This window comes from Falco rusticolus, chromosome 5, assembly GCF_015220075.1.
Source record: "Falco rusticolus isolate bFalRus1 chromosome 5, bFalRus1.pri, whole genome shotgun sequence".
Classification (NCBI taxonomy): domain Eukaryota; kingdom Metazoa; phylum Chordata; class Aves; order Falconiformes; family Falconidae; genus Falco; species Falco rusticolus.
Window position 1 is genome coordinate 83,712,192 of NC_051191.1, and position 24,654 is coordinate 83,736,845.

At 46.5% G+C, this 24,654-nt stretch overlaps 1 protein-coding gene across 6 annotated transcripts in view; it reads right to left on the bottom strand.

Annotated features, from left to right (window-relative positions):
• The window catches only part of RIMKLB (ribosomal modification protein rimK like family member B), a 58,224-nt gene extending 40,950 nt beyond the window's left edge, over window positions 1-17,274 (bottom strand). For 4 of the 6 annotated variants that reach the window (XM_037389950.1, XM_037389945.1, XM_037389946.1 and 1 more), the window contains exons 1-3: window positions 16,743-17,274; window positions 15,162-15,677; window positions 8,821-9,041 (exon numbers count right to left, since the gene is read on the bottom strand). In XM_037389950.1, coding sequence (XP_037245847.1) covers window positions 8,821-8,995 — 175 coding nt within the window. In that variant the 5' untranslated portion in view covers window positions 8,996-9,041; window positions 15,162-15,677; window positions 16,743-17,274. The remainder of the gene's footprint in view (window positions 1-8,820; window positions 9,042-15,161; window positions 15,678-16,742) is intronic. The other 2 variants (XM_037389948.1, XM_037389947.1) reach the window with 2 other exon arrangements.
• Window positions 17,275-24,654: the final 7,380 nt, after the last annotated feature.

Here is a 24,654-nt window from a genome sequence, read left to right on the forward strand (position 1 = left end):
TCAACTGGTCAACCAGTTGTACAGATGTCTGTCCAGGAGAGCAGCAAGAGCATGAACGTCTTCCTGAGATAACTAGGCCAGCACGGTGGGACCGTATACAGGGCTCAGCCCAACCTAGAGTCAAAAAACTGAGTAACTACCCAAAAGAGCTTTGGAAGAGCGCAATGGGCTTGAGCTGGCTTAACCCCCTCCACTACAACTTCCCAGTGACTGGGGATGCCCAGCATTATGATATCAGACACCTGTAAGGAGCATCACATCTGTATTGTGATCCAACAGCTCTGACTATGCTACTTACTTATTTCTATTCCTAAACTACTTCTCAAATAATTAATAGCTTTATATTCTGAACAACTAAAGGGAACACCTACACAACTTTTACAAACAACTTTTTCTTCTGTCCTTGCAAAAACTTAAATTAAAAGGAAATGCTGCCCTCTCTCCACCAAGGAGTTCCACAGGGCTGTACCAACACAACCAGACAACAGGCTAGATACCTAGAAGACACTTTCAAATCAGGTTCTTAGATACTCTGTAGAGATATTTATTGATCTTCTGACTGCTGTGTTTCCCTACCAGATCTAATTCTTCTTTAGACAGAAATTGCCAAGAAACAGGATTTGGTAGCATGGATTTTGAGCGTATTATTTCAGTGATGTTACACTACAACCACTACTGCAGACAAAATCATCTACCCTATTTACTGTGTAAGTACAGCCCACCTCCCTTCTCAGCTGAAAAATCCAGGAGAGAACACTGATGTATTTAGTCTCCTTACCCGACCCCTTGCCAAAACGCATCAAATTACTGGTCTGTCTCTTCCAGTCTCTGTTCTTCCACTATGCCAGTAATGGGCATGTTCAATTCTCCAGTATTCCTACCTATAACATGCAATATCATGTATCCGAAACAAAAAAGAACTTTCTTCATGTTAAACACACAGTGCAAGTATTCAATTGGATTACTTTTTTACTTCAGCTTAGAAAGGAGAACATTCCTCTCCCCTCTCTTTCATGAAAATATAATCCTAGGATCTGGAAATCAAATTCTTAACTGGTACAATTTCACTGAAGGGGGGGGGGGGGCGAGAAAAAACCCAGGAGTACACCCTCTCAGGAAAATAAAAGAAAACAAACAAAACCAAAAAGTCCACCTTTTACTCACAGATGTGTCGAGTAACAAGTACAGCAAGATGGTCCCCAGTTCAACAGTTGCACTATATGGAAGCAGAGAGCAAGAAAACCCGACTGTACGAGAAAGCCTTCCATTAGTTAAAGCAGTTAAGCAGTTAATTAGTGTAATTCTACCAGGGTTTCTCTGACAACATGAGCAGAATATCTTTGCTCTCAGGTATTCTGCTCATTTTGTCAGAGCACATATAACACATTCTGCTTACCAAAGCCTGCTTAAATTTTTTACAATTATAAAGGCATCTTAAAGCTCTGTATCCCGTTTTTAATCCTAAAATGGACTGGATCTTTAAACAGATACAGAAATCACATAAGCTCTTCCATTCAGAGAACAATCATTAAAAGGACACCACCACAGATTTTTGTGACATTGTAAATGTCAAATATTTACAATATAAGGAAATAAAAAATGAGTGGTAGTTTTATTAGTGACACTCTTTTTCTTGCTCTCCTTTTCATTCCAGTTTTCTGTTGTTCTCCTTTTCATTCCAGTCTTTTCATGCAACAAAGGGCTGATATAAAAGGAAAGTGTAATTCTTGAAACCGGTATTTCACCACACTTTAGAGTTCATAAGAATAGGAGAATAAAGGGACTTGTCCACAGCCACTGGCACTTCTAAAACGGTTAAAACACAGGTCTGCACACTAGAAGACCCATCTTAACACTGAATAAAGTCCACCAGTACCAGTCTCTCTCATATTCAGTCACTGAGGATCAATCAACTGCCCATCATTCACAAATGATTAACTAGACCTGGAGAAAACTGAAGCTACTGTCATTGCTTAAAGGACAGGTAATAAGAGTACTTCTCTGATCACAGATCCAGTAAAGCAAGTATAGTTGTCCGTTTCATAAGGTAAATTTTCACAGCAATATTTGTGGTATTGATACTGGTATCTCCTAATCTCTAACACCCTCAACACATACATGCTTTGCATTCCTGATTTAAGTGCTGCAGCACACTACTGTTTGTGCAGTTATGTTGTTTCCTGCCTTGGAGAACTGATGCAGCATTTAAAAAAAATACCCTCCACCAAGGAGAGGCTGGTTTAAAACTACACTAGGATGCAGACCTGGTTCACAATGCAACTGCTCAGGCAATTGTGCCAGCACAACTTGCTTAGGTGACACAGCACTGGCACAGGGATTGTTGAAGTGACACAGAAACCCTCGGCCAGTTAAAGACTGTCTTGTGAAACGTTAAACTAATTTTCATTTCTTGACTGTGATCTACAGAAACACCTCTTTCATCTAGCTTTTGTCTTTTTTACATTGTTTTTCCCCCAGATGGCCACTCCCAAGAATTCTTAATTAAAAGTCGGCAATGCTTTCTAGCATTTTCAGAGATGACAACACGCACGTATGTTCAAGATGACATGTCCTACAAGTCTGATTTTCCTGGCTGACTGTTCTAGAATATATGCAAATGAAAAACTTCTGTCCATCATAAAATATTTCCATGAAGAAACATTCCTACCTCTCCACCTTGCAAAGGTAGCATTGGACTGAGCCCTTATCTACCACTGATGACACAATGACGTTTACTGAAGAAACAGAACAATTTTGAGAAGATCAAATTCGTTGCTCACCTTCGTTATTTAGCATCTGTTTAAGATAACATTCATGTAAGAGTAGAAATCCCTGACAGTAAGGAAGAAAACTGCAAGGACACCCACTGTCAGAGTATAAATCCTTTCTTCCTATATACATCATAAGAAAGTCGTGTTTGGTGTCACAGTTCTGAAAGAAAACAATTATTCCTGAAACATGTGTCAGCTCTCAAAATGCCCTGTTATTAAAATATGTATCTGTGATAATAAAGTCGATGTCTGAATTGCTGGTTTGTTACTAGATATATGTTTGACCAAGGTATCTAATGCTGCGGTGGTCACATAGTCACCCATCTCTAAACACAGCTACAATTCCAGAATGCCCTCTACATACCCTGTACCTGCCTACCAGCAACACTTACAGCTCAATGAGGTTTAACATCAGACTGGCAAGTGACCGGTTTCCGCAGTGAAAGACCATCAGAAACAATTTCAAGTGGTTCTGAGCCCACCACTTTCAACAACACAAAATCAACCTCATGTCTAACCACCTTCCAGTTCTTTGCACACAATGCAGTTTCTTCTGCAGCAACCACTACTGGATTACAAACCAATGTCCCAACTCCGCAGAGGAGGCAATGGCTGCCCAAAAAGGCACCCTGCCGAGGCCACTTGCCTCTGCTCCATCACTCCCTGAGCCATTGCTGCACACCACAGGAAAAGCGCATCCAGTAAGGTGTGCCACCGGACTAACAAGTGCCAGGGGACTGCTGAAACAGCCAGCAGGAAAAGGTGGTTACGTTCCCTATTGTGTGATAGAAGGCAGGTTTTAGGTGACTTCAAGATGATTCAAAAATACTAAGTGTTTTGATGTAGCAACCATTTCATAGATATAAAATCCCTCTCATCATGGATCTAGCTGATAAGAATGATTTTCTTACATTACACTGAAAACACAGGGATTTCTTATCCAACCTTACACGTTAGAGTGAGAAAAAAAAAGAAAAAGAAAAAAAAAAAAAGAGATCACAACTATTTGTTACTAGTCCAGACTGAATTAGAAATGAAGGACAGATCATATGAAAAAAAAATGAGATTTTTCAGGATTAAAGACTCAAGCAAAATAATGACTAATATCGCAAATCTCAGGCCCACACAGGAAACCCAAATGCCTAAAGCAGCACACCAGGAACCTTTACCAAATTAGAAGAATCTATCTTCTAAATAGTTCCTCTGCAGAAGGAGACAAGAGATCAGATCCCAGATGCCATCCATCTGACTTAAGAAAAGCCAGCTGACTATGCACAAAGTACTACTGTTTAATAACAGATGACTATTATGTCCCTTTTATTCCTCACCTAGGCTGATCGCTTGCTTTTACATTCCTAAAGGAAAAGCCAAGAAGTTCACACTTTGTTTTATGCATTAGGACACTGCAATTCCACTCGCTCCAGCATCTGTTAACAGTTGAAAGTTCATGAAAACAACTTCCCTTAAAACTATTTTCCTTCACAGGACAGTAACAGAAAACACGGAGATCCTAAAAACCTACAATAAAGAAATTGGGACATCGCTGGCTCAGTGATCTCTAACTTCTGCTATTCTGGTAGCAAAGAAATTTAATGAAAATATTATTGTATGTAATTTTAACGAAGGAAAGATCCAAATTTCCCTAGCATGTTCTTCACCAACGAACAATTCTTCAACTGTGTTTCCCTACAGGTGATTTGTGTAGTCTGTGGGTAAGGTTACTGCCAAGTCCTAAACACAGGTGAGAAGAAAAAGAGTGCTCTATTCAGAAAAAGGAGACAAACCAAAGAATTATCTTTTGTCTCTTGTCCACAAAGTCTCACAGCATGCTTATTCGCTACAGGCTTCCCCCACCTCCATCCACATCCCACCCTGCACACCCCTGCTCACAGGCTTTAATTTGTCTAGTTTCAAATTCCCCAAGCCTGTTATATCACTGTGCTAGCAAACTTAGACAAATAGTTTAAAATTACATGTTTTAACAGGACTCATTGTTAAGACTTCAGATGTGTGTCTGCAAATATCATGCAGTTTTGTTAAATTACCTGCTATGTATTTCAAATGAATATAGGAATTGCCAAACCAGATTAGGCAACTAGCCATTTAATTCTGTAATCCAGCTCTTTCCCTACAGCAGTAAATACCAGATAACTTCAAAGAAATACATACACACACACAAAAATCCTAAAACTAATACTATCAAGCATCCCAACCATAAGAAAATTCCTCTGTTTTAAAGTATGCCTTGAAGCTACAACTAAATAAAACATAAATATGAGCCATTCCCTAGAAGAGCAACCCCATTCTGCCCTGCCCTCATGTACTAGAGTTAGCAACTGTGTGGCCACAAAACGGGTTGATGCAGCGAGCTATTCCAACAGAAAATTGTTAATTATTTGGGCAGAGTTAGTGTTCCATTGGATTAGCCAATTCAAACAAATGCCAGATCCTGCAAACGAGCAGAGGACTTGGTCAACCTTTTTTTGAATTAGATCAGTTTAGCTACAACATGAAAGCAAGCCAAGAGAGACATGAAGTCCTCATACAAGGCAAGCAGCAACAGCAAGGCTGGAAAGGGACAAGAACACAGCTCCTCCGTTCGGCAGCAGATCATACCAGACTGGTTTAGCATCCAAGAATTTAGCTCTTAAGAAACTTAGGCTTGTTTGTTTGAGCCAGTTTAAATCAGAACAGCTTCAGTATCACCCTTTATTTTTCTCCATACGTGCATGCCTGTCCATTCCTGTGCACCGATGTTGTGCATGTCCAATTCAGTAACCATTTCAGCAGGTTCAGCACACCAAAGCAGCAGAAAAATATTCACTGTTTTATGCAGCTAGACCTTTCCACTCATTTTTAACTCTGCTTTTGCCTTGGAGATTGTTACAGAGTACTACTGCCAGTGTGCAAAGGAAATGGGAACGCATGGCACGTGTAAGAAGGCTCTTTCTTAAATAAGGCACAAACCATAGCTATTTTCAAAAACTATCTGTTGAACTTGAACTATTTCCAAAATAGTTTCAGCATAAATCAGTTCAAGAGCTTCCTTCTAAACTTAAAGGAAAAACTATTAATTCTACACCTCTCAGCTTGCATTTACAATCATTTTTGGACTCATGCTGCGCTGAGACACCTAACGTGGATCTTGAGTTGCATGCACGTTCGTCATGTGGGCAGCAGTACTGGGGATGCTGGGAGTGCTTGGGATGCTGGGTCATCCCAGATCTCAGCTGTGGAAGAAAAAAGAACCAGCAAGGATTGTTGGCTGGCCTGGGAATGCAGCTATACTTCCCACCCCGCCCTGCAGCACAGCAGAGTAATGCCCTGATGAGTCACTACTGCTGTGCCCGCTGACTGAAATAACCTCTCTCTTTGGCCACATCAGGTACATGTAAAATCTTACCATTCCTTGGCATACACAGACTCTGTCTCAGCATCACAGCAGCTTTCCACACCTGTCTCTGGGCTTCAGCAATATTTATGTGCTACACTGTCAAGGTATACACCACGTAATTGGTGGAAGGGCCAATTTTCAATTTTGGTATGTATCTCACTGTTCTGCTCAATTTTCCTAAGTGTCTTTTCCACTCTGCTTTGCATTTGTAAGGTAAATAATTTCAGTATCACTGATCATATCATCTACAGAAATACCAAATTTTTAAAGTTTTAAATGGCATCCTGTGATGTCCAACTTGACTTTGCAAACATAACAATCTTTTACCAATTTACGTAAGAAACTGCCTAGGTTTTAAAGGACAAAAAGTATTCTAATTACAAGTGTAAATAAGTGAAAACCTAATTATTACTTCCTCCAATACCATATACTACCATCAGAGTTTGAGCCCTGTATTGCTAAGCTTTCAACACAAATAATAGTAGAACTAAAAGCAAAGCAGGTTATTATCTACTGAAGATACATTCTCTTCATCAACTCCACTGTGTTACACAAAATTTTACTCAACCTGGACCCCTCAAGGCAACAGTGGGTAACGGAAAGGGCACAATGCATCACCTCCTGGATTTTGTTCTAGGACACCTTTTCCTAGACCAACTCAGGACTTTAACAAGGAAAATCAAAGAGAAAACTTTGGCTTGTGTCCTTCACCAAAAATACCTATCAAAACACATGGGCAAGCACTAGGGAAAAGAAAACTGAAAAATTAAAAGAGGGAAGATTTTTCATCTCTCTCCAAGAGAAAGAATTGTTTGGCATAAGAAAACTCCCACACACACTCCCTCCAACAAAAAAACAAAACAAAACAAAACAAAAAAATCACAATTACCCAGTCCATATTATTTATAAGAAAATTTCTATCCACAATCTGCCAGCATGATTATCTCACTCCTTTTCAAAAGGTCAGTTATGTACATAATTTTGAATGAACATTCTGTATGAAAAGTTTCCTTTTTTGCATTCTCTTTCTAGATATTTTCTTAATTTTTCTCATTCTTGTACTACACATGCTTCAGTATTAGTCTTCTAATTTGCATACTTTCTTTTCTTCTTGCAATAGATGCAGCATTAGGAGACACTAAATGGAAGAGAGAAAAAAGACCAATGATTCGTGCTCGCCATATTCAGTTCCTCCAAAGCAGGCACAAGACAGGAAAGAAGAAAACATCACCAAGAAATAAAAACAATACTGAAATGCTGAAGGACCAATTATGCATCTTAGAGGCTGCAGCTAGTCCAGGATGGCTGCCTCTGCAGAACACGCTGTCCAAAGGACAGCGTAATCAGAGCTGTAAGATGTTCACAGTCCTTCTGACAACAAGTTGCCTTTATATGAAGACATCCTGCAGAATTTCAAGTCTCTGATAAAAATCACAGATACCTCAGAATAAAAGAAAAAATACGTAAATAAAAGTTTAGTAATAACAGAATAAAAAAATCCTGTTTCCCCATGCATTTTTTTTATGCTTGACTGATTCATGCTATAATAAGGTACAAATTCTGACCAAAGTTCTGTCCCAGAGTCAGTTTTAAGATTTCCCTCCTATACAGATTCCCCAACAAGGAACAAGCTGTAAGATCACATGGCAGCCTTTTCTTAAGGGCTGAGGGCACTTTTATATTTGCTTTTCACACAGAATTATTCTAATACAACTTAGAAACTTAATTCTTCCCTGGATCTCCAGCAATTTTTTCTTTTTTTTTCTTTTTTTTTTTTTAACTTACATATGGGGAAGAGAAATTGAAGAGGTAAAAGTACAAAACAACACTACAGTCTCCTTCCTTTAGGAAACCCAAATCAAAAAGTTACCCAAAAAAATGTAATAGTGTTACACAGCTTGACACTGGTTGTATTACTATTCTCCCTATACCATAAGCCTACTATCTACAGAATCATTTTACTTAACATTTCTAAAAAAACTTAATTTCTTGCTTTTCCTTTTTAATCACCACAGAAAATAAAAAAGCCAATAGGAAAACATAACAGAAATCTTAAAATTTAGCTTAAAACACTCTAAGCTATAGTAACAGTTCAAATTATTCTGATGCACATACTTTGTTTTTTAGCCCTGTTCTTTTCTGGCATATATGTAACTACACATCTGTGCAGCAGCATGCTTTAGTTATGTCACCTCTAGCTCCATGAAAACTGGTACTGTCCATTGAAAATTCCTTTTAGTTTATTTCAAATGCATTTGCTATCTTGGAGTCAGAATACAAACAGAAGAAAAATGTCCCCCTGAAACTCTTAAATGTGACCTATTAACTCCAAGTACCTATGCAAAAATGAAACGCCATAATTTCTTCTTAATTCAGAAATCCTATAGTCCTTACCCTGGAATCAACAAACTAAAGCAACCCTCTTCTCTGTCTACAAAGGGGAGGCAAAAATAGTTCTAATTCAAATCAGCAAAGTTAACAATTATATTTGATTATCACAATAAATCCTGAAGAACATGATATAATGCACAACCACATGATTTAAATGATGTATGGTAGTCTGGCACACATGGAATTCATGAGTACAGATGCTCCATTTTACAATCTTTCTCCAAGTATCCTTTCAGCACATTCCCAACCTTAGCTCATTCTCACCAAGATTTCCATCCTCAATGGTCAGCACCACTTCATCCATCACCAGGGCCCGGAAATCTAGCTCCTCTTCACAGCACTTGGCCTTTAGTGCTCTCAGGATCTCCTGCTGAGGATAATCTTCTCTGATGCGACGGTCTGTTAAGAACCACAGCCTGGGAGCAACTGAACTGCACATCTTGGACTTGTCTTGCAACCTTCAAGGTTTCCTTTCAATGGAACTTCTAGATGGTGGAGAAGATGAGACTCTGTTAGAGTACATAGGATCTTATCTTCATGTTCCCCACTGTACCAAGTTCTACTCCCTCTGTACAAGTCAGTCCTTTTCAATGGGGTGGAACTTCTAACATCCAAGTGGGAAAATAATATCTACAACTAATCTGCAACAGAAGTAACAACAACAGAAACAAATCAATTTACATTCAATAGAATGTAAATGCTAAAAATCAGGTCTTAGTCCTCATCCTAGTTTCACCCACAAAAAGTACACACTTGACATAACTACTAGTACTGGTAGTAGCATCCCCCTTTCTTGACAGTACTAAGAGACATGCCAAGGACTAAAAAACATTTTAAACCACCAGCTCTGAAGGCCAGAATTTCAACTTCATGACTGGGATAATTCCTCACAACTGGAAATAACTCAGCCCCTCTCCTACGTACTGCTAAAACACCGGTGACACACTTCATGTATACCTTTCCATTATACATGGAAGAAAACAGTGTGCCACATTCTTTATGTTAAAAAAACAGTCCAGAAGAAAGGAAGAAATCCATTAGAAAAGAGTTTTCCACATAAGTATTTAAAGACTGATTTGCTCTCTGTGATTTCACATCTACTGTGAAATATATTTAGTGTTATCCAGAACATATTAATGGAAAAACCAATGGAACAAGGACTATCAACAAAATGTTAAGAATACTGAACATTAATACATGTAATCTAAAGAAAAATCAAGGTTTGAATGTCAGTGCTAGCCCTTTCTTGCTCCAAGTCTTTCTTTTTTAAAGTCACTTTTACACTACTCATCTACACTCAAGAAAAACAAGCAGCAGCATAGTGTAGGGAAAAAAGAGTTCTGGAGAAAAATAGAGCAGTTTTCTGTGCCACATTTTAAACTTTCTATTAAAATAAAGAGGGAGAAAACATTGAATTCACCAATATAGCTTACATGAGTTTCAAACAGAATTGAATTCTGGGATAGAAGCAGGAGTTTTGCCTGGTAGTCCACATGACAGGACCTGGTGTCAGCAAGAAATGTACATGCAGAAAGACCACAGGTATGCAACTGCTTCCATTTAATATTAGAAATTTAAATTTAGTTTCTGCAGCAGGTCTTGGGAAAAAAGGGTTGTTTTGCTATAATGATAAGAACAAGCTGGGTTTTTTTTTTAATTAAAACCCAAGTTTTTTCTACTACTACAGCTTTTTCTTAACAAGCAGAAGAACTTTAAGGGGCCATTTTTATTCCTGGTACTGAGAACCACAATGGCAAGAAGCAAAGACTGTGACTTTTTTTCCATTGCTTTGGTAAATGAGGAGCAACAATAAAGCCAAGGACTAAAGTCCTTGATACTAACAGACTGAAAAAAAAAGCAGAAGCTACGGAAAGACAATCACAGATGCAGACCAGCCCTTGACAGCAGTCAAGATGCTCAAGGTAAAGCAGGAAAAGGAGTGTTTGCTCCCTGCAGGAAAACGGGTATGGGAAGTTGTAAAGAATATCTTTTGATCTCTCAAAGACTACCTTTTTCTCTTCAAAGCAACTGAAAGTGAAAAGGGCAAGATGAGGCTTGGGCTTGCAATGGCTGACAACTGTCAGATCCTGCCCCACTCCTGGCTCTCTCAACAATGGATTTCTCTACATGGTAGTTTACAGAAAGCTTCCTGGGACAACATCCTCAGCTAAGAATTGGGATAAGCTATATTTTTCAGAAATGGCACTGCTACGGCACAGTTCAGAAGGCTTTTTTTGTCAATTTACCTCTATTCCTGCTATTTGCATGAATGACTGGGGAGACCAAACAGCCCCACCTACCGCCTCTCTTTTGAAAAGCAGCTCTACCCAGCAGGCTAGCCCATTTCATTTTAAAAAATGGCTACAGAACATTAAGTACATAAAAAAACATACTAGATAGGCTTTGTCATAATTCAAAAAAACAAAATCATGTCATTTTAGATTTTCAGTCTGTTTGGGTTTTGGGGTGTTTTTTGGTGGGTCCATGTCCATCCATCTGTCATCTCCCCCAGTACTGGTTCTAACACTGGTGCAACGAGACAAGTATTTTCTCTCCGGCAGCCTTCTCCCCATTTTTGCTTGCTACTGACCCTTGATTTCTTTGCCAGTAGGGATCTGCTCCTATTTTTCTCAAATCTCTTTATGTGACCCCCACCTCCAGCCCCGTAAATCTGCAGAGACTGTGCCATCATTGCTTGCTGACTGCCATTTCAGCACACACTTTCTTAAAAGCCAGCAAAGGATTGAAGAAGAAAAAAAGGTATATCCTTTTCTTTCCTCCACCTTTATTCCATTTTTGAAAGGACCTACAGCATTATGAAGAAGAGCCGTCCAGGCATCTCATGCAAATCATTAAACCAGCAGGCATACAAAAATGCCTTGGGTATGGGTATTCATCTCTCTGCTAATACTATGTCTCATTTCCTCTAAATCTTAAAAGTTTTATAAATGTATATACAAAGGTTCACACCTCATGATGAGGCAGGCAGGTAAGAACCTCAACTCTGAAGGTAAAGATTAAGAAACACACTTTAGATGAAGCTACAAGCCAATTGCAGAGACAGAATGTAGTAATCCTAACTATCAGTTCCTTGACCTCCAAGCAAATACATTTTTTTTCCACCTGGAGAAACACCCTCTTCACACTAACATTCTGTTCCTGATACCAGAATCTACTTACCAGTTTCAGCCTCTCTTTAGATCTTTACAGTCTCTATTTTGATTGTGTAAGAAGTCCCAAAGAACACAAAACCTGCAATTTACCCTATTAACCCAAACATCTTAACAATCCCTCCAACATTCTCCAGAAAATGGTCTGTAGGAGGAAAACTTGCCTTGCAGTCATATGCACAAGAGCATTAAGCTCTCAAGTTGGATAGGATCTCCAGAATTTTCCCCTGAAAACCAACTCCACCCATTTCAATCTAAAAGACACAGCTTCAGACAATGCTGGGTGTGCATGGGATACTTCCTAATCCATGAGAGTATCTATTGCAAAATAACTGTAGTGTATATATAAGGGGAAGAGCAGATGTTTAAATGTCTTCAAAATGACCAGTTGAAATGCACTTTTCACTCAAAGCTACTACTGTCAATTTCAGTACAATCCTTTAAGTTTTCCTCAATTCATGAAATGAAAAGGAAGAAGTCATCATAAACTTAACTGCATAAAACAGACTGGGAGAGGTGAAAGGGTAGCATCAAACTAAAAGCTCTATGATAAAAATCTGTGTGTCACACCAGCCAAAAACACACTGCTGCATCTGCTTCAGAAAGACACTGTGTGGAACAGATTCTTAGCAATTTACAGAAGGAGCGGAACACTCACCTCAACTTTGAGGTGTGGCATCCCTGTACTGCTTAAACTAGGCTTTATTCTGGCATTCACACAGCAGCTTCCTCCCCTCCCCATCACATGCAAACGTATTTCCTCCTGCATTCCTTGAAGCTGTAACACACCTTTAGCAGCTGTTCTAACAAATACATTCACTGTGCTACTTTTCTACTTTACTTCACATGTGAATATGTTTTATTGGCATAACAGGTCATTCAGTCAATCAGATCCGCTATCTAGAGAGACGTGGAACTCTTCTCTGAAGACCACTCTTTTTCCCTTGAAGGGGTCTTCTCTTCACAGAGAGAGCCTTAGAGACCTGCCTCCAGCAACGGGAAATTGGTCTCCATTGTCCATTTACTCCTTGTCCTGTCTTCAGCACCCAAAAGCAGGAGAAAAAAAGGACTAGCCTCTTTTTCTTTTTCATCCTGATGTATTTTCCCCTAAGCTGAAACAAGAAATCAGTTATTAGGAGACACTAATTCATTTATGTACTATCAATAAATGTGTAACATAAAAGCTATCTAGTATGCAAAAAGATCACTCCGTATCCTTTCTATTCAGAATGCAACTACTCAGTGCCTTTGTAAATTAAAAATAGTAGGTTGTTTCTTTCCTATGGGAATGATGAATGAAATCCCAGATGTTTTGTAATTAGATACATTGATTCCTAATGCTATCTCAACCACTCAACTTGCTATATGATGTTGTAGCACACCCCTATCAACAACAGTGCGATCTGGGAACAAGTTAGCAGAACAATTATTACTATCAGCCCCTCCCAGAATCGCCTCTGTCTTTAGACCTGGGCTCAGATTTCTCACCCCAGTTACAGCAGTATGCAGCTAACACAACTCCATGGATTTCCACAGTTGAGAGAGAGGTAAAACCCAATCTTAGTTTTAGCACACCTTTAGGCATGTTTAATCCCTACAGCTTAGATAATGATAGTAAAAATCTCATGGATACAAGAAGGAAAGAGCAAAGAGACTGACAGCCATGATTGCCATGGGAAGCAGAGAACTAGGAAAAATATAGCTCCAAGCACACACTAACACTGCACCTTTGCATTTATCATTAATGCATATTCCTTAATACTTGTTCCCAGAACAGTGTTATTCAAGTTGGGAAAATGTATTTTGCTTTCCTTTTTATCATAGATAGCTAAAGCTTGAAACTCAGTACACACTTCCAATAAACCAGTCACCCTCCTCTACCATTATAGCAGTTTCTAGAAGTCTAATTTGGAGGCCACACCTCAAAACACTGAAGACCGAAGAATAGTTGGCAGATGCTTGTAAGTTATCTCCTTTAGGAGATACCTCAAGGCAGATCTGAATTATAAAGTCAATCTTAAGTAGCAGACCAGTTAAACAGCTAACGAAGGGTCGTCCAGCATATGACCCAGCACATCATCTATCACACTCTGTCATGGAAGTCTCTGGCTCATCTTAATGAGAACAGTATTAGAAACATCCCAGAAATATGACTTTCTATGTCACAGGGAGAGCAGGTGTGAAAACAGTTCACAGCTGTTTCAAGTATAAAGCACAATTAATTTTTTTCTACACAAAGATACCAGAATGATGATCATCTAAAGAAAACCTTAAGGAAACATATGGATGATGAATATAACCCATGGTGATATATCTATACAGCGATAAAAACTGACATTTTGAACCACTTGTTAAAATTGCTTTAGAAAAATAGATCCAAGATAATGCAACTCATTCCTGACACTGCTGCTTCACAGTGATGCTTCAGGACAACCTCAAGAAAAATTCCTTCCTTACCTACCAGAGACTAGTTTTCCTAAGACTGTCACCTAACTGAGAACCTTTGGAAAGGAAACATTTTTAAAAATTGAAGAACCTGAAAAATCAGAATATTTATTTAAATGCATTTTATATAATATATTGAGCAGCTGCAGCGCAATCTGTCCAGTGCTGCTGCATTATCATCCGCCCTCTACACATGCATCATAGAATTTAAAGTCACTGCAGGCAGGTGAACCCTAAGCACACCTCTTCAAAAGCGTAGCACAGTATTCACCTCCTTTTCCCTGGGAGATTTGTAGACTGCAACAGTCAAAGGATATGGGAATATATTAATCGCTCCCATTCATACCCAGTACAACCCCCCACCCCCACAGACGGGCAACTGCACTCCCTGCGACGGCTTTGATCCGCCTGTCCCCACCTTTGCACTGAGTGATGTAAAGATGCTAGCAGCAATCCTTCCAGGCACAATTGCCTCTAAAAGGCAGATGTACACACACACACACACACAGAGTCTTTCCTCTACATTCATGCTTGCAAGTAGGCGATAGAATTCCTTACTCACACACCCCAGCTCCTGATCTCCAATGAATAATCCATTCTCTTCCCTCTCTGCAACACTAGCCCGATACCGGCCAGCATCAGCTATCCTACTTCGCTCCCAGCAGGTTTTTTTTTTTTCCCCACAACAGGCTCTCAGCTTCTTCACCCCCCTCCACCCTGCCTGCGTGTGCACGCACACCCGTGCAAATAAAACATACATTTCCTCCCACATCAGCTGCTCTTCTGAAGTGAGGCTCTTCCACTTCTGCCCAGGTCCCCCTGCAGTGTGGCAGAATACCCCCCTCTCCTCCCCGATCCGTGTGTACACAGTCAGTTTTCCCTCCTCCCTTCCCCCACCCCACTCTCTGTCTCTGTGCATGCCTCTCCCAGCGCCTGGAGTGGGGGAAGGGAAACATGCACTGTATGAATGAATGGGCTGAAGAGACTTACCAGAAATTTGGTGAGGAAGGACTGGAAGACGAAAAAGACACCAAAGATGGGTGCTTCCTTCAGCGTGCCAAGTGCTGCTTCAGTTCTGGCTCCCTCAACAAGGTCACGTGTCTTCCTAGGTACCCCTTTTCCTAGATCCTCCACTACCCAAAAAGGGTGGCAAGGAAGTCTTCTGGATGCCTCTCTGCACTGCACTCCAAAGGAGGGAAGGGTACTACTGAAGGTCTCAAAGCAAGCAAGGGATGATGATGGTTAACGTTCTCCTGGTCCTATAACGGGCAATGTCTAGCAGACGCCTCGGGGACCAAGGTAGATTTCCGAGGGGGGGGGGGGGGTAGGGGGAGTAAATGACTGTTAAAATAATTCCCAAATTGTCCTCTCCTACGGGGAAGAAGGGGTGGGAAGGAGAAAAACTAGTACTGGTGAAAAGCTGTAGCTTTATGTAAAATAGACTCAATCCTCGTGTCTCTACTTCCTCAGAACTAAACCACTAAATGACTCTGAAGTCACCAACACCTAAGGAGGAAAAAAGGAGAAACACCCCTATTAGACATAGACAAACACGTAAAGGTATCTAATAAAGATAAACTAAATCCCCACGGAAGAAAAGGTACCATACAAGGCAGTAAGCAAAGCCAGAAGAACAAGATGGGATGAACACAATTAGGGGAAATGTGCAACTTCAAGAAATTCACAGAAACATACTAACACAGAAACCTATTTTAAGGGGGGGGGGGGAACAGGTTGAGCAAGCAGTTTGTTCTTTTACTCAAAAATGTGCATTCAAAGGAAACATAAATCTGTACCTACATGTGCACATATGAAGACATTGAGTTTTAAAACCTATGAAAGCTATTCCTATTTATTTGTGTCTTTAAACCCCTCCCCCAGTATAACATTCAGCATTCAGATGAAGAGACTGGAGTAAAGTGTGTTTCAGATCAGAAGCAAATATACTCCCATGCATTAGACCCCACTCTGCCACTGAACACAGTCGTTTATAAAAGGTGACCAAAAAAGATCACCCCCCCAAAAAACCCCAAACCCAAAATAACACGTCTAGAGGATGCTTACTTTAATGATGGAGTTAAAGATTAACAGTCGCGCACTTTGTAAACCTAGCCCCCGGTAGATTCTAGGCAGTTAAGTCACCAATATGCAATTAGCTCGTTAAACATCAGAAAACAAAAGAGTAGAAACCTAATTGAAAGATTTCGTTGCAAGACTCAACGACGGGCACACACACCCCTACATCACGTGAAAAACTGCCCCCAACAAGCGCAGATTTTTCGCACTCACGCGCGCGAGAGCGCCTTTTCCACCCCGTTTCGGGGCGGCTCGCACAGCACACGAGCCCGGGTGTGCGCAGGGCGCGAGGCAGCCCCCGCCACGCGCACGCAGCACGAACCCCGAGCGCGACCCGCCCGCGGCGCGCGGGGCGAGGCGGGAGCGCGGCCACCCGCCGCCCGGCAGCAGCGGCGCCCGGTCGCGCCCCGTCCCCGTTCCCCCCCGCACCCGCCCTCCGCGCACAACCGGCGGCCGCCGCTGCCCGCCCCCGAAGCGGCCGCGGCCGCCACCCACCTGGGCGCCCCGGCTGGCCGGCCCGCGCGGGCGCGGCGGGAAGGCGCCGGCAGCTGGAGCGCTGCTGCCCCGCTCCGCGCGCGGGGATGCACAATCACCATGGGCAGCGCGGCGGCGGGGCGGGACGGCTGAGGGGACGGTCCCGACGGCCCCCCCCCACCCCCACCCCCGGGCACGGCGGACCCCACCCCCGGGCTCGCACCCGCTCAGCCCGACATCTCACCCGCCCCGGGCACCGCCGAGCCCCAGCCTGAGGGGAGCCACGGGGGTCCGCGCGCCCCGCCGGCGCCCCCCCGCCCCCGCCGGCACCGGGCCTAGGAAGGGAAGCCGCGGGGCGACGAAGGCTCCGGGGAGACTCGCCCCTTCCTCCCCGCCGGCGTGCGCGGTCCTAAAGGGGAGCGGGCGACGCGACACGACGCTCCGCTCGGCGGCCCCCCCCTTTCCCCCCTCCTCGGTGTCCCTCCTCCCGCGGCTGGGGCGAGGAGGCCGGCTGTTCCCTGCACCGAGACCCCCGCCCCCCGCGGCCGCCGCTCCAGCCACAGCGCGGGCGCCGCCGCCGCCGCCTCCTCCCGCGCTCGCTCCCGCCGCCCGACTGAAGCGGCGCCGCTAACGGCCGGGCGGCGCTGGCGCCCGCTGGGGGGGGGGGCGCGAGGCGGGGCGCCCGCCGCCGGGGTGGGGCAGGCGCGGGGAAGCGCGCGAGGGCGGTGGCGCGCTCCCGCCCGACGCCCGGGGGCGCGAAGGCGTGCGGGCCGGGGCCGGGCAGCGGCGCCACGCACCCCCTGCGGCCAGCCCGGTCAACGGGGGGACCTCCCGCCCGTGCCCCCCTCCGGCTGTCCTTGCCAGGGGCGCCGGTTAAGCGCCCCCCGCCGCCGGGGCAGAGCCCGGGCCGGGGCGGGAGGCGGCGCAGAGGGCAGCATGGCGTGCCCGCCCGCCGCCTCCTGCAGCCCGGCCTGGCACCGTGTGGCCCCAGCTCCCCACTCGCGGGTGCAGACCCTGTCCGGCTGCCACAGGTGACCGGCAGCAGCAGCATGCCGTGGCACAGCGCAGTATGCAACGGTGTCGCGCTCGTCGCTGCTGCTGTTGGTACATGGCGCGCAAGGCCAGAACAGTTGTCCTTCGTGTGACAGATGAAGGTGTGACACGTCCCACACAGCACCTGCCACTCACGGTCACGTGCCTGACAAACCCAGCCTGCAGCCGGGGCTGCATCATCCCTCGCTGCTGTCATTTCTCTAAAATAATAACTGTTGGCAACAAACGAGCATGACACATCCCGTGTATTAACCAGCACACCTTGTTTATCGGTTTCTGTGACTCACCTACCTGTTTTCCCCCACACCGCACCCTTTTTTTTTTACCTTGTATTAGCTGCACATCCCACTTTGTCCTGATTTTTTGTCCTGAGCTTCCTCCTCACTGACCCTCGGAGCCCCCAGACACCGTGCCTGCAGCCTGCACCCCAGGGGACACCACGTCTGCTCCTCAACAACCTGGTTTATGCTCCTAGCTTTGTGGGATGTACCCATTTGGTCATGCCCAATACCCCCAAACACCCACCCTGTCACGCGTGTAACCATCTGACCTGCTTTCTTCTGCCTCTCAGGCACATGGCAGTGACGCCCAAACCAGCTGGCTTCTCCCACCTGAACGACAGACGCTCTGCACACCCCTCGCCTCCCCCACGTCGTTCATCTACACGTGGGGAGCCATTTCAGACAGGCTCTAACACCTGCGGCTGCAGGATAAAGATGTGCCACCCAAACATTTCATGCGGTACCCCCGGTATTTAACTGGCACAATGGGACTCGTTCCCACAGTACTAACCTATATATTACAGGACAGGATGCCCTAAAACCTGCTGCAATGTTTATGCATTCATACTGCAGAACGAGGTACCATCGTATCGCGTGTTCCACCTTTGGTATACCTTCTGCAAAGTTATAGCTGATAGCGTTTCTGAGATTGACCGGACCGGGTAGGGATGTTGTTCAGTCAGTTCTGCAAAATCTGGGTCCGACCCCCCAAACCTCAGGTGTGATTCAGCCCTTCTGAAAACTATTTGCCTCATGAGGTGAGGCTACCTCACAGACGACGTCAATGGCCAGACGTCAATTACCCAGACACCATCTGATGCTCCCCTGTCTGCTTGGGTTGCTCGCCAAGACTTCTAGCTTCTCGCGGCTGCAAGCAAGAGACCACTTCTGGATTCCAGGTTCCCATCCGCCCAACTCTGTGCAACAGTTCAGGGGAAAACACACTACCACTCACTTTAATGCCAACTGGAAGTACCACTCACGAGCAGGAGGCAATTGAAAGCAAGGCCCAGCAGGTAAATAAATATCTAAACAACACCAAAATGCTGGGCAGTATTTTTGTTACTTGGACAGTAACAAAACATTACCTTCCTTCTGCGTTCTGAACCTTCTGGAATAGAGTTCCTACGTGCATCACGTCCACACTTTTCAGAAGTTGTAATTTCAGGTTGTGAGGTGCACAGCCTTGTTTATGCAGCGAATTCACTGCTGGAAAGCTGCTGTGGTATCACCGCTCCACTGAAGCGCAACCACTGCATGTCATCTAGCACGCACATGCGTTCCCGAGTAAGAATTCTTCTGGATTCACGTACGCTGTTTTTAAGATAGTATAAAGCAAAGAGGAAAGAAAATGCCCGCATTAGGATTTACATAGCTGTAACTACAGTGTTATAATAATAGCAGGCTTTTTTTCATTTACATAGCTAAAACTACAGTGTTATAATAATAGCAAGCTTTTTTTCTTTTATGTTTCCGTAAGCAGGCAAGCTGTAAGGCAGGTGCTTCCACCTCCCAAACAGGGTTAGCAGTTTGTGGAAAGAAGAGAACTGCACAGCTGGGAAATCCAGTAACATAGCTTTTTGGCCATACAAATATGCATTTGGTTATAAGACATCGGGGATGAAGTCATTCTACAAGTACAGGAAAGACACTCAGCACAGTGACAGTAAGATGTTTGATCTGTGTCTTTTACCACTTGGGATATTTCAGCTGGGTTTTAGGATTATCAGCACCAATTTCTTCCACTGACAAGTGTTTGCCTTCCTAGCTCTCTCGCATAGAAAGCGTTGCCTTGTATCCCTTTTATTACTGCTGGTTGAGATGCCAGAGTTGGTAGTTTGTCAAACTTCGCCCGAACAAACCTGGGAGTATGGAAGTGAGAGCCATGGCAGGGGGCAGCTGAAAGAGCGGGTTGCATTGTAGTCTGTTTCTTTAGAAACATTTCCCATCATCTAGAAACTTGGGTCAGTCTGGACCAAGTCCTGAAAGTCTTTTGCTATTTCTTAAAAAGCTGGAGTGGGAGAAAGCGTACATTTCTTGCTCAGGACATGCCCACTGCTGCAGAAGCTTTTAAGTTCTTTTTAAAGAGTTGCCACTGCAGCCGAGTTGGATGTAGATGCTATACTCCCCTAGAATTAGGCAAGAGGGTTTTTTTCTTCTCTCTATTCTTTTCTGCCAGTGAAGGTGAGGTCTCTCCTGTCCCCTATAAATCTGTTCTCAGGACAAAATTGTCACTATTTGATAGTGCAAGGAGAACATTGGCTAGTGCCTTCAGCATCGATGGTCCACAGCACCGAGTTTCATCCTTTAGGGAAGAAATATAATTGTAGTATCAGCAAAGAATGGACGCCTCCGAACACTAAACATTCCTGGCACCTTTCTTTTGAGATTTTTCCCATGCACTCTGAAACGCATAATGTAAGGACTGGTCCAAAGCCTTAATGTATGCAAAATCTGATTTCATGGTTGATTCCATGAAACATCTTTTGTCACCGCGTTCACTAAAAATGCAAACCAGCTGTTTAGTCCTGAAGCCACAGTCTGCAGGACATTACTCCGTTACTCACAGCAGAACATTTCATATACTGTCTCTGGCTGGGTGTACGAGCTTGTGATGGAAAAATGGTGGAAAGTCCAGTCTGCAAATGTCGCTGAGCCTAATCACTCACACCGATTTGCTGCCCGTGTGCTGCCTGTGCCTGCAGGAGCTGCTCATTCGGTCAGCGAAGTCTCACAGTCATGTTTCTGCTTCCCACTTGGGTGACTGAATAATAAATAAAAAATGTAAGGCAAGGTAAATGCCTGTGTTCACACATGAATGCTTGGGTTCACATATGAACACAGATGGTCCCATGGAGGGAAACAATTTCTGTGTTTTGCGTCTCAATGAGGAAATGGCCGTGTCATTTTTGTTCCACACTATGTGGAATGTGGACTAAGCAAAATGGTGCAAAATCATCTTTGATTTCATATGACCTCAGTTTCTCATTGGCTGTTACTGTAACTCCTGTTCTGAATAAACTATCCTAAGGCAGCAGAAAATGGAGGGCCCCCAGCCAACACTGCGGGCCCCCAGCTCAGGGGGTCTGCCGGAGGTCCCAGGCTTCCCTGGCTCAGCCCCAGAAGGGTTCTGACCCAGCGCCACGCACACCTCCAGCCTCACCACGCCGCGGGGAGCGGCACCCCAGCTCGCCCGTGGGTCTCCGCACGTGCGACCCACCCGGCTGCAGGCGCCTCGCCGCACCGAACCCACCGCTGCCTTGGAACAGAGCCCCGTCCGCCGCCCCCCGCCCCCTGCCCCCCCGCCCTGCCGCAGCCCCCCCGCGCGGGGACCGGCCGCTGCCCGGCGGGCGCACGGAGGGGGCGAGGGGCAGCAGAGGGGCCCTGGCGGGAGGGCGCGGCCCCGGCCTCGCCCCCGCAGCCCGTCCGCACGTGCGGCGCGGCCACCCGCAGTCGCGCGGGTGGGGTGAGGGCGCGCATGCGCGTGCTCGCGGGCGCGTGGAAGCGCGCCGCCGCGGGCAGGCGGGGCGGGGCGGGGCGGAGCGGGGCGGGGCGGGGCGTGCGGCGCGCGCGGCCGGGCGGGGCGGCGGCGGGGCCGTGGAGCTCAGCCCCGCCTGCGGCGGCCCGCGCCCGGCGGCAGCCGGCTGGAACCGGCGGCGGGGTCCCTGCAGCCGGCCGGGGCGCCCCTGCCGCACCGCGCCGCGGTCCCGTCCGCGGTCCCGTCCGCGGCGGCCGGGCTCGGGCAGTGCCCCGGGGCGGAGGACGCGAACTGGCGCGGGGCCCGCCGGGGCGCTGCGGGCAGTGGGCACGGCCGGCCGTCTCCTGTGCCGGGCGGTGGGGAGGGGGCGAGCGGGCTGCGGGGGCGGACAGTAGCGCGTTTGGTGTAAATGGGGGGACAAAATGGGGAGTCCGTGCGGGTGGGGGGTGGCGGGAGCGGGAGCCCCCGCGTTCCCTGCAGGGCTGCCGAGGCTCGGGGCACGGGCCTGCCGGAGGGAGGGGGCTCGCAGGGGCGTTGCAGGACCTCTGCCAGGCAGCCCCCGTTTGGGGACAGCAGGGAGGAGAGCCCGCATCTCACTGAATGGGTAACTTCGGGGAAGGTCAGAGGCTGCTGCTATCCTTATTCTGGGCACAGTTTGAGAACCGAGAGACACAAAGAAGCTCGGGCGGGCAGAGTTACAAACAGAAACAAAGGGATGGATGAATAGCAGCTGGTAGGCTTCAGAGGAAGGCTGGTATATAACCAGCAGCTCCCAGTTCCCGAAGGCAGGAGTGCATTTCTCCCAGCTAAGTTGCAGTTATGATGCAGGGAAATGGGGAACTGTGCTGAGGAGCTGGACAAAAGAAAAAATGTGCTTTTGATGGAAATAGTAATTTGGAAGGGAAGCGCTTCCTTCTTTCTGTATCTCCCTTCTGCTTCGCCTTTTCTGCTGGCTGGCCCCTTCTCCAGCAGTTTTTCTCGCCACATTTTTCCTTTACCATCTTGAGAAAGTTCCTTTCCCTTTTCTGTTTGCCTGCTTTTGTTTCCTGACCCTTTCCCTCTTTTTGACTCCTGTTCTGCCCTTTTCTGTCTCTTTCGCCATTGTCTGTTGATGAATGCTGTTGCAGTGGTGACTTAGGATTTCAGTGGCTGTTGGGAAGGGTCTGATGCAACCACAGGGTGGCTGTACCTCGCAGGCACTTTGCTGCATTAAGACTGATAAACATCTGCCCTGCTAAAGACCTTCAGACAGGTTAAACGTCCCTGAGCTTCTCCCAGTCGTGTTGGTGCTCTCCTGTGACCGGCAGTTCTGTGCCCCCAGTGATGAGACGGTGTTGCGGGGAATCTTTTTTGAAGGCTTTTCTCGTTCGTGGGGAGCGGTTTCTTGATCTGATGCACCCTTTTGCTACCAGCAAGCGTGGTTATACACCCAGGGCCCGCTTGCCTACCTTAAACCGATGGAGGGGATTAAGGGGTGGGTGCCTGCATCTCAAACTGGGGTCTCCCCGTTATGGGAGCAGTGCTCAGGGGGCTCCCTGCAGTGCGAGGGACCCTTCCCTCCTCCTGCAGCCAGGTGCTAAGGGAGGAGGGGGATGGAGGTGCCTTGCAGGGAGGCCAGAACTAGGTCAGTGTAGCTGGAAACTGCAGCTGGTGCAGTGCGATGCGGGGGGGGGGGGGGGGGGGGGGGGATGAGGCAGCGATAACCAGAGGGGGGTGAGAGAGGAACCTGGATGGAGGGGGGGAGGTCTCTGAGAAGTTGCAGGGGCGGGACAGCCTCCTGCAGTCTGATTGCATGGCTGTCTGCACGCACGCCCCCCCCGCACCCCCCCCCGCTCCCCATCCTCCCCCAGCCCCTCACCCCCTGCACCCGCCTCCGGTGCTCGCCGAGCCCCTGCCCGCCGCCCGGCCCGGCCCGGGGCCCCGGAGCGCGGCGCTGGCATCGCGGTCAGCCACCAGGGAGGGAAGCCTGGGGGTGGGCAGGGGGAGGTCCGCAGAAGGGGAGAGGGAGAGAGGGTGGAAGATAATGCTGGAAGGTGTATTGGAGAAAGGAGGCTGGTTGGAAATGAGAAATGGAGAAAAATCTGGGCAGTGACTAAGGAACAGATGGAGAAATATATATTAATAAAGAAGAAGAGAAGCATGAAAGGCAACAATGACAAGGAATGTTTCAGCACTTGTAATTGGTGCAGTGCGGAGGTCATCTGCATTCCTCACAGTGCCCAGGCAAAAGGACACATCCCTCTTGCCAAAATCCACCAGGCAATAAGGCTCTGCCGCCAGCCACTGCCAGCACGCTTACCAGCACCAGCAGCGCCCGCGGTACAGATGTACCTCGCTACTGTCCGAAGGTCACACGGTGACCACCCTTCGGCGTGCAACGAAAGGACGTTTCGGCAGGGTTTGCAATATGCCTTGTTTGACCTTTTGAGTGTTTCTACGTCTCCGACGTTGCCTCCTCTGTTACAGCTCCAAAGACATTCGGATGGCAAGAGTTGCATCCTTTTGTCGCTGCTGTGCAACCTAAGCTTCACTTTCTTTAGCCCTGACTTTCCCTCTTCCCTTTCCCTATTCCCCATTTCCCATTTCCCCGTCTGCCTCCCCCGCCGCCCAGTGACAGTTTTGCCCACACCGCCTTCTGCCTCCCTCAGACCTGGGCTCCCCCGTCTGCTCCGAACGGTGCAGCCTGCAGAAAGGCATGCCCTCCCCTTCCCCATTTTCCACTCCCCCCTCCTCTCTTCTCATCCTTCCTGTCCTGACGCTGGCAGCGTGTCTCCTCCCTTCCCCAGCCCTCCCCCTCCGCTCCCTGCAGGGCTCCCAGCCCTCACTGCAGTGCAATCCATCACTCCCAGCCAAGGTCCTCACGCCAGGGGAGGGGGAAGCCTGGCTCCCTGTGAGGTTGGGTGGGGGTGAGCAGGGAGTGCAACTGTCTCCTCCTTTGCTAAGGAGTGCGAAAAGCTCGCAGAATGCAGACCCTTCTGGAACTGAAACCTCCCGTCTGCTTCCAGCTATTTTGTTTATTCTTTTACTTATTTAGTCTCTTTGTTTTCAAAGAAAAAAATGTTTCTGCCAACATTCCAGTGAAGGTGACTGAAAGGAAACCAGGGAGACAGAGAGAAAGCCA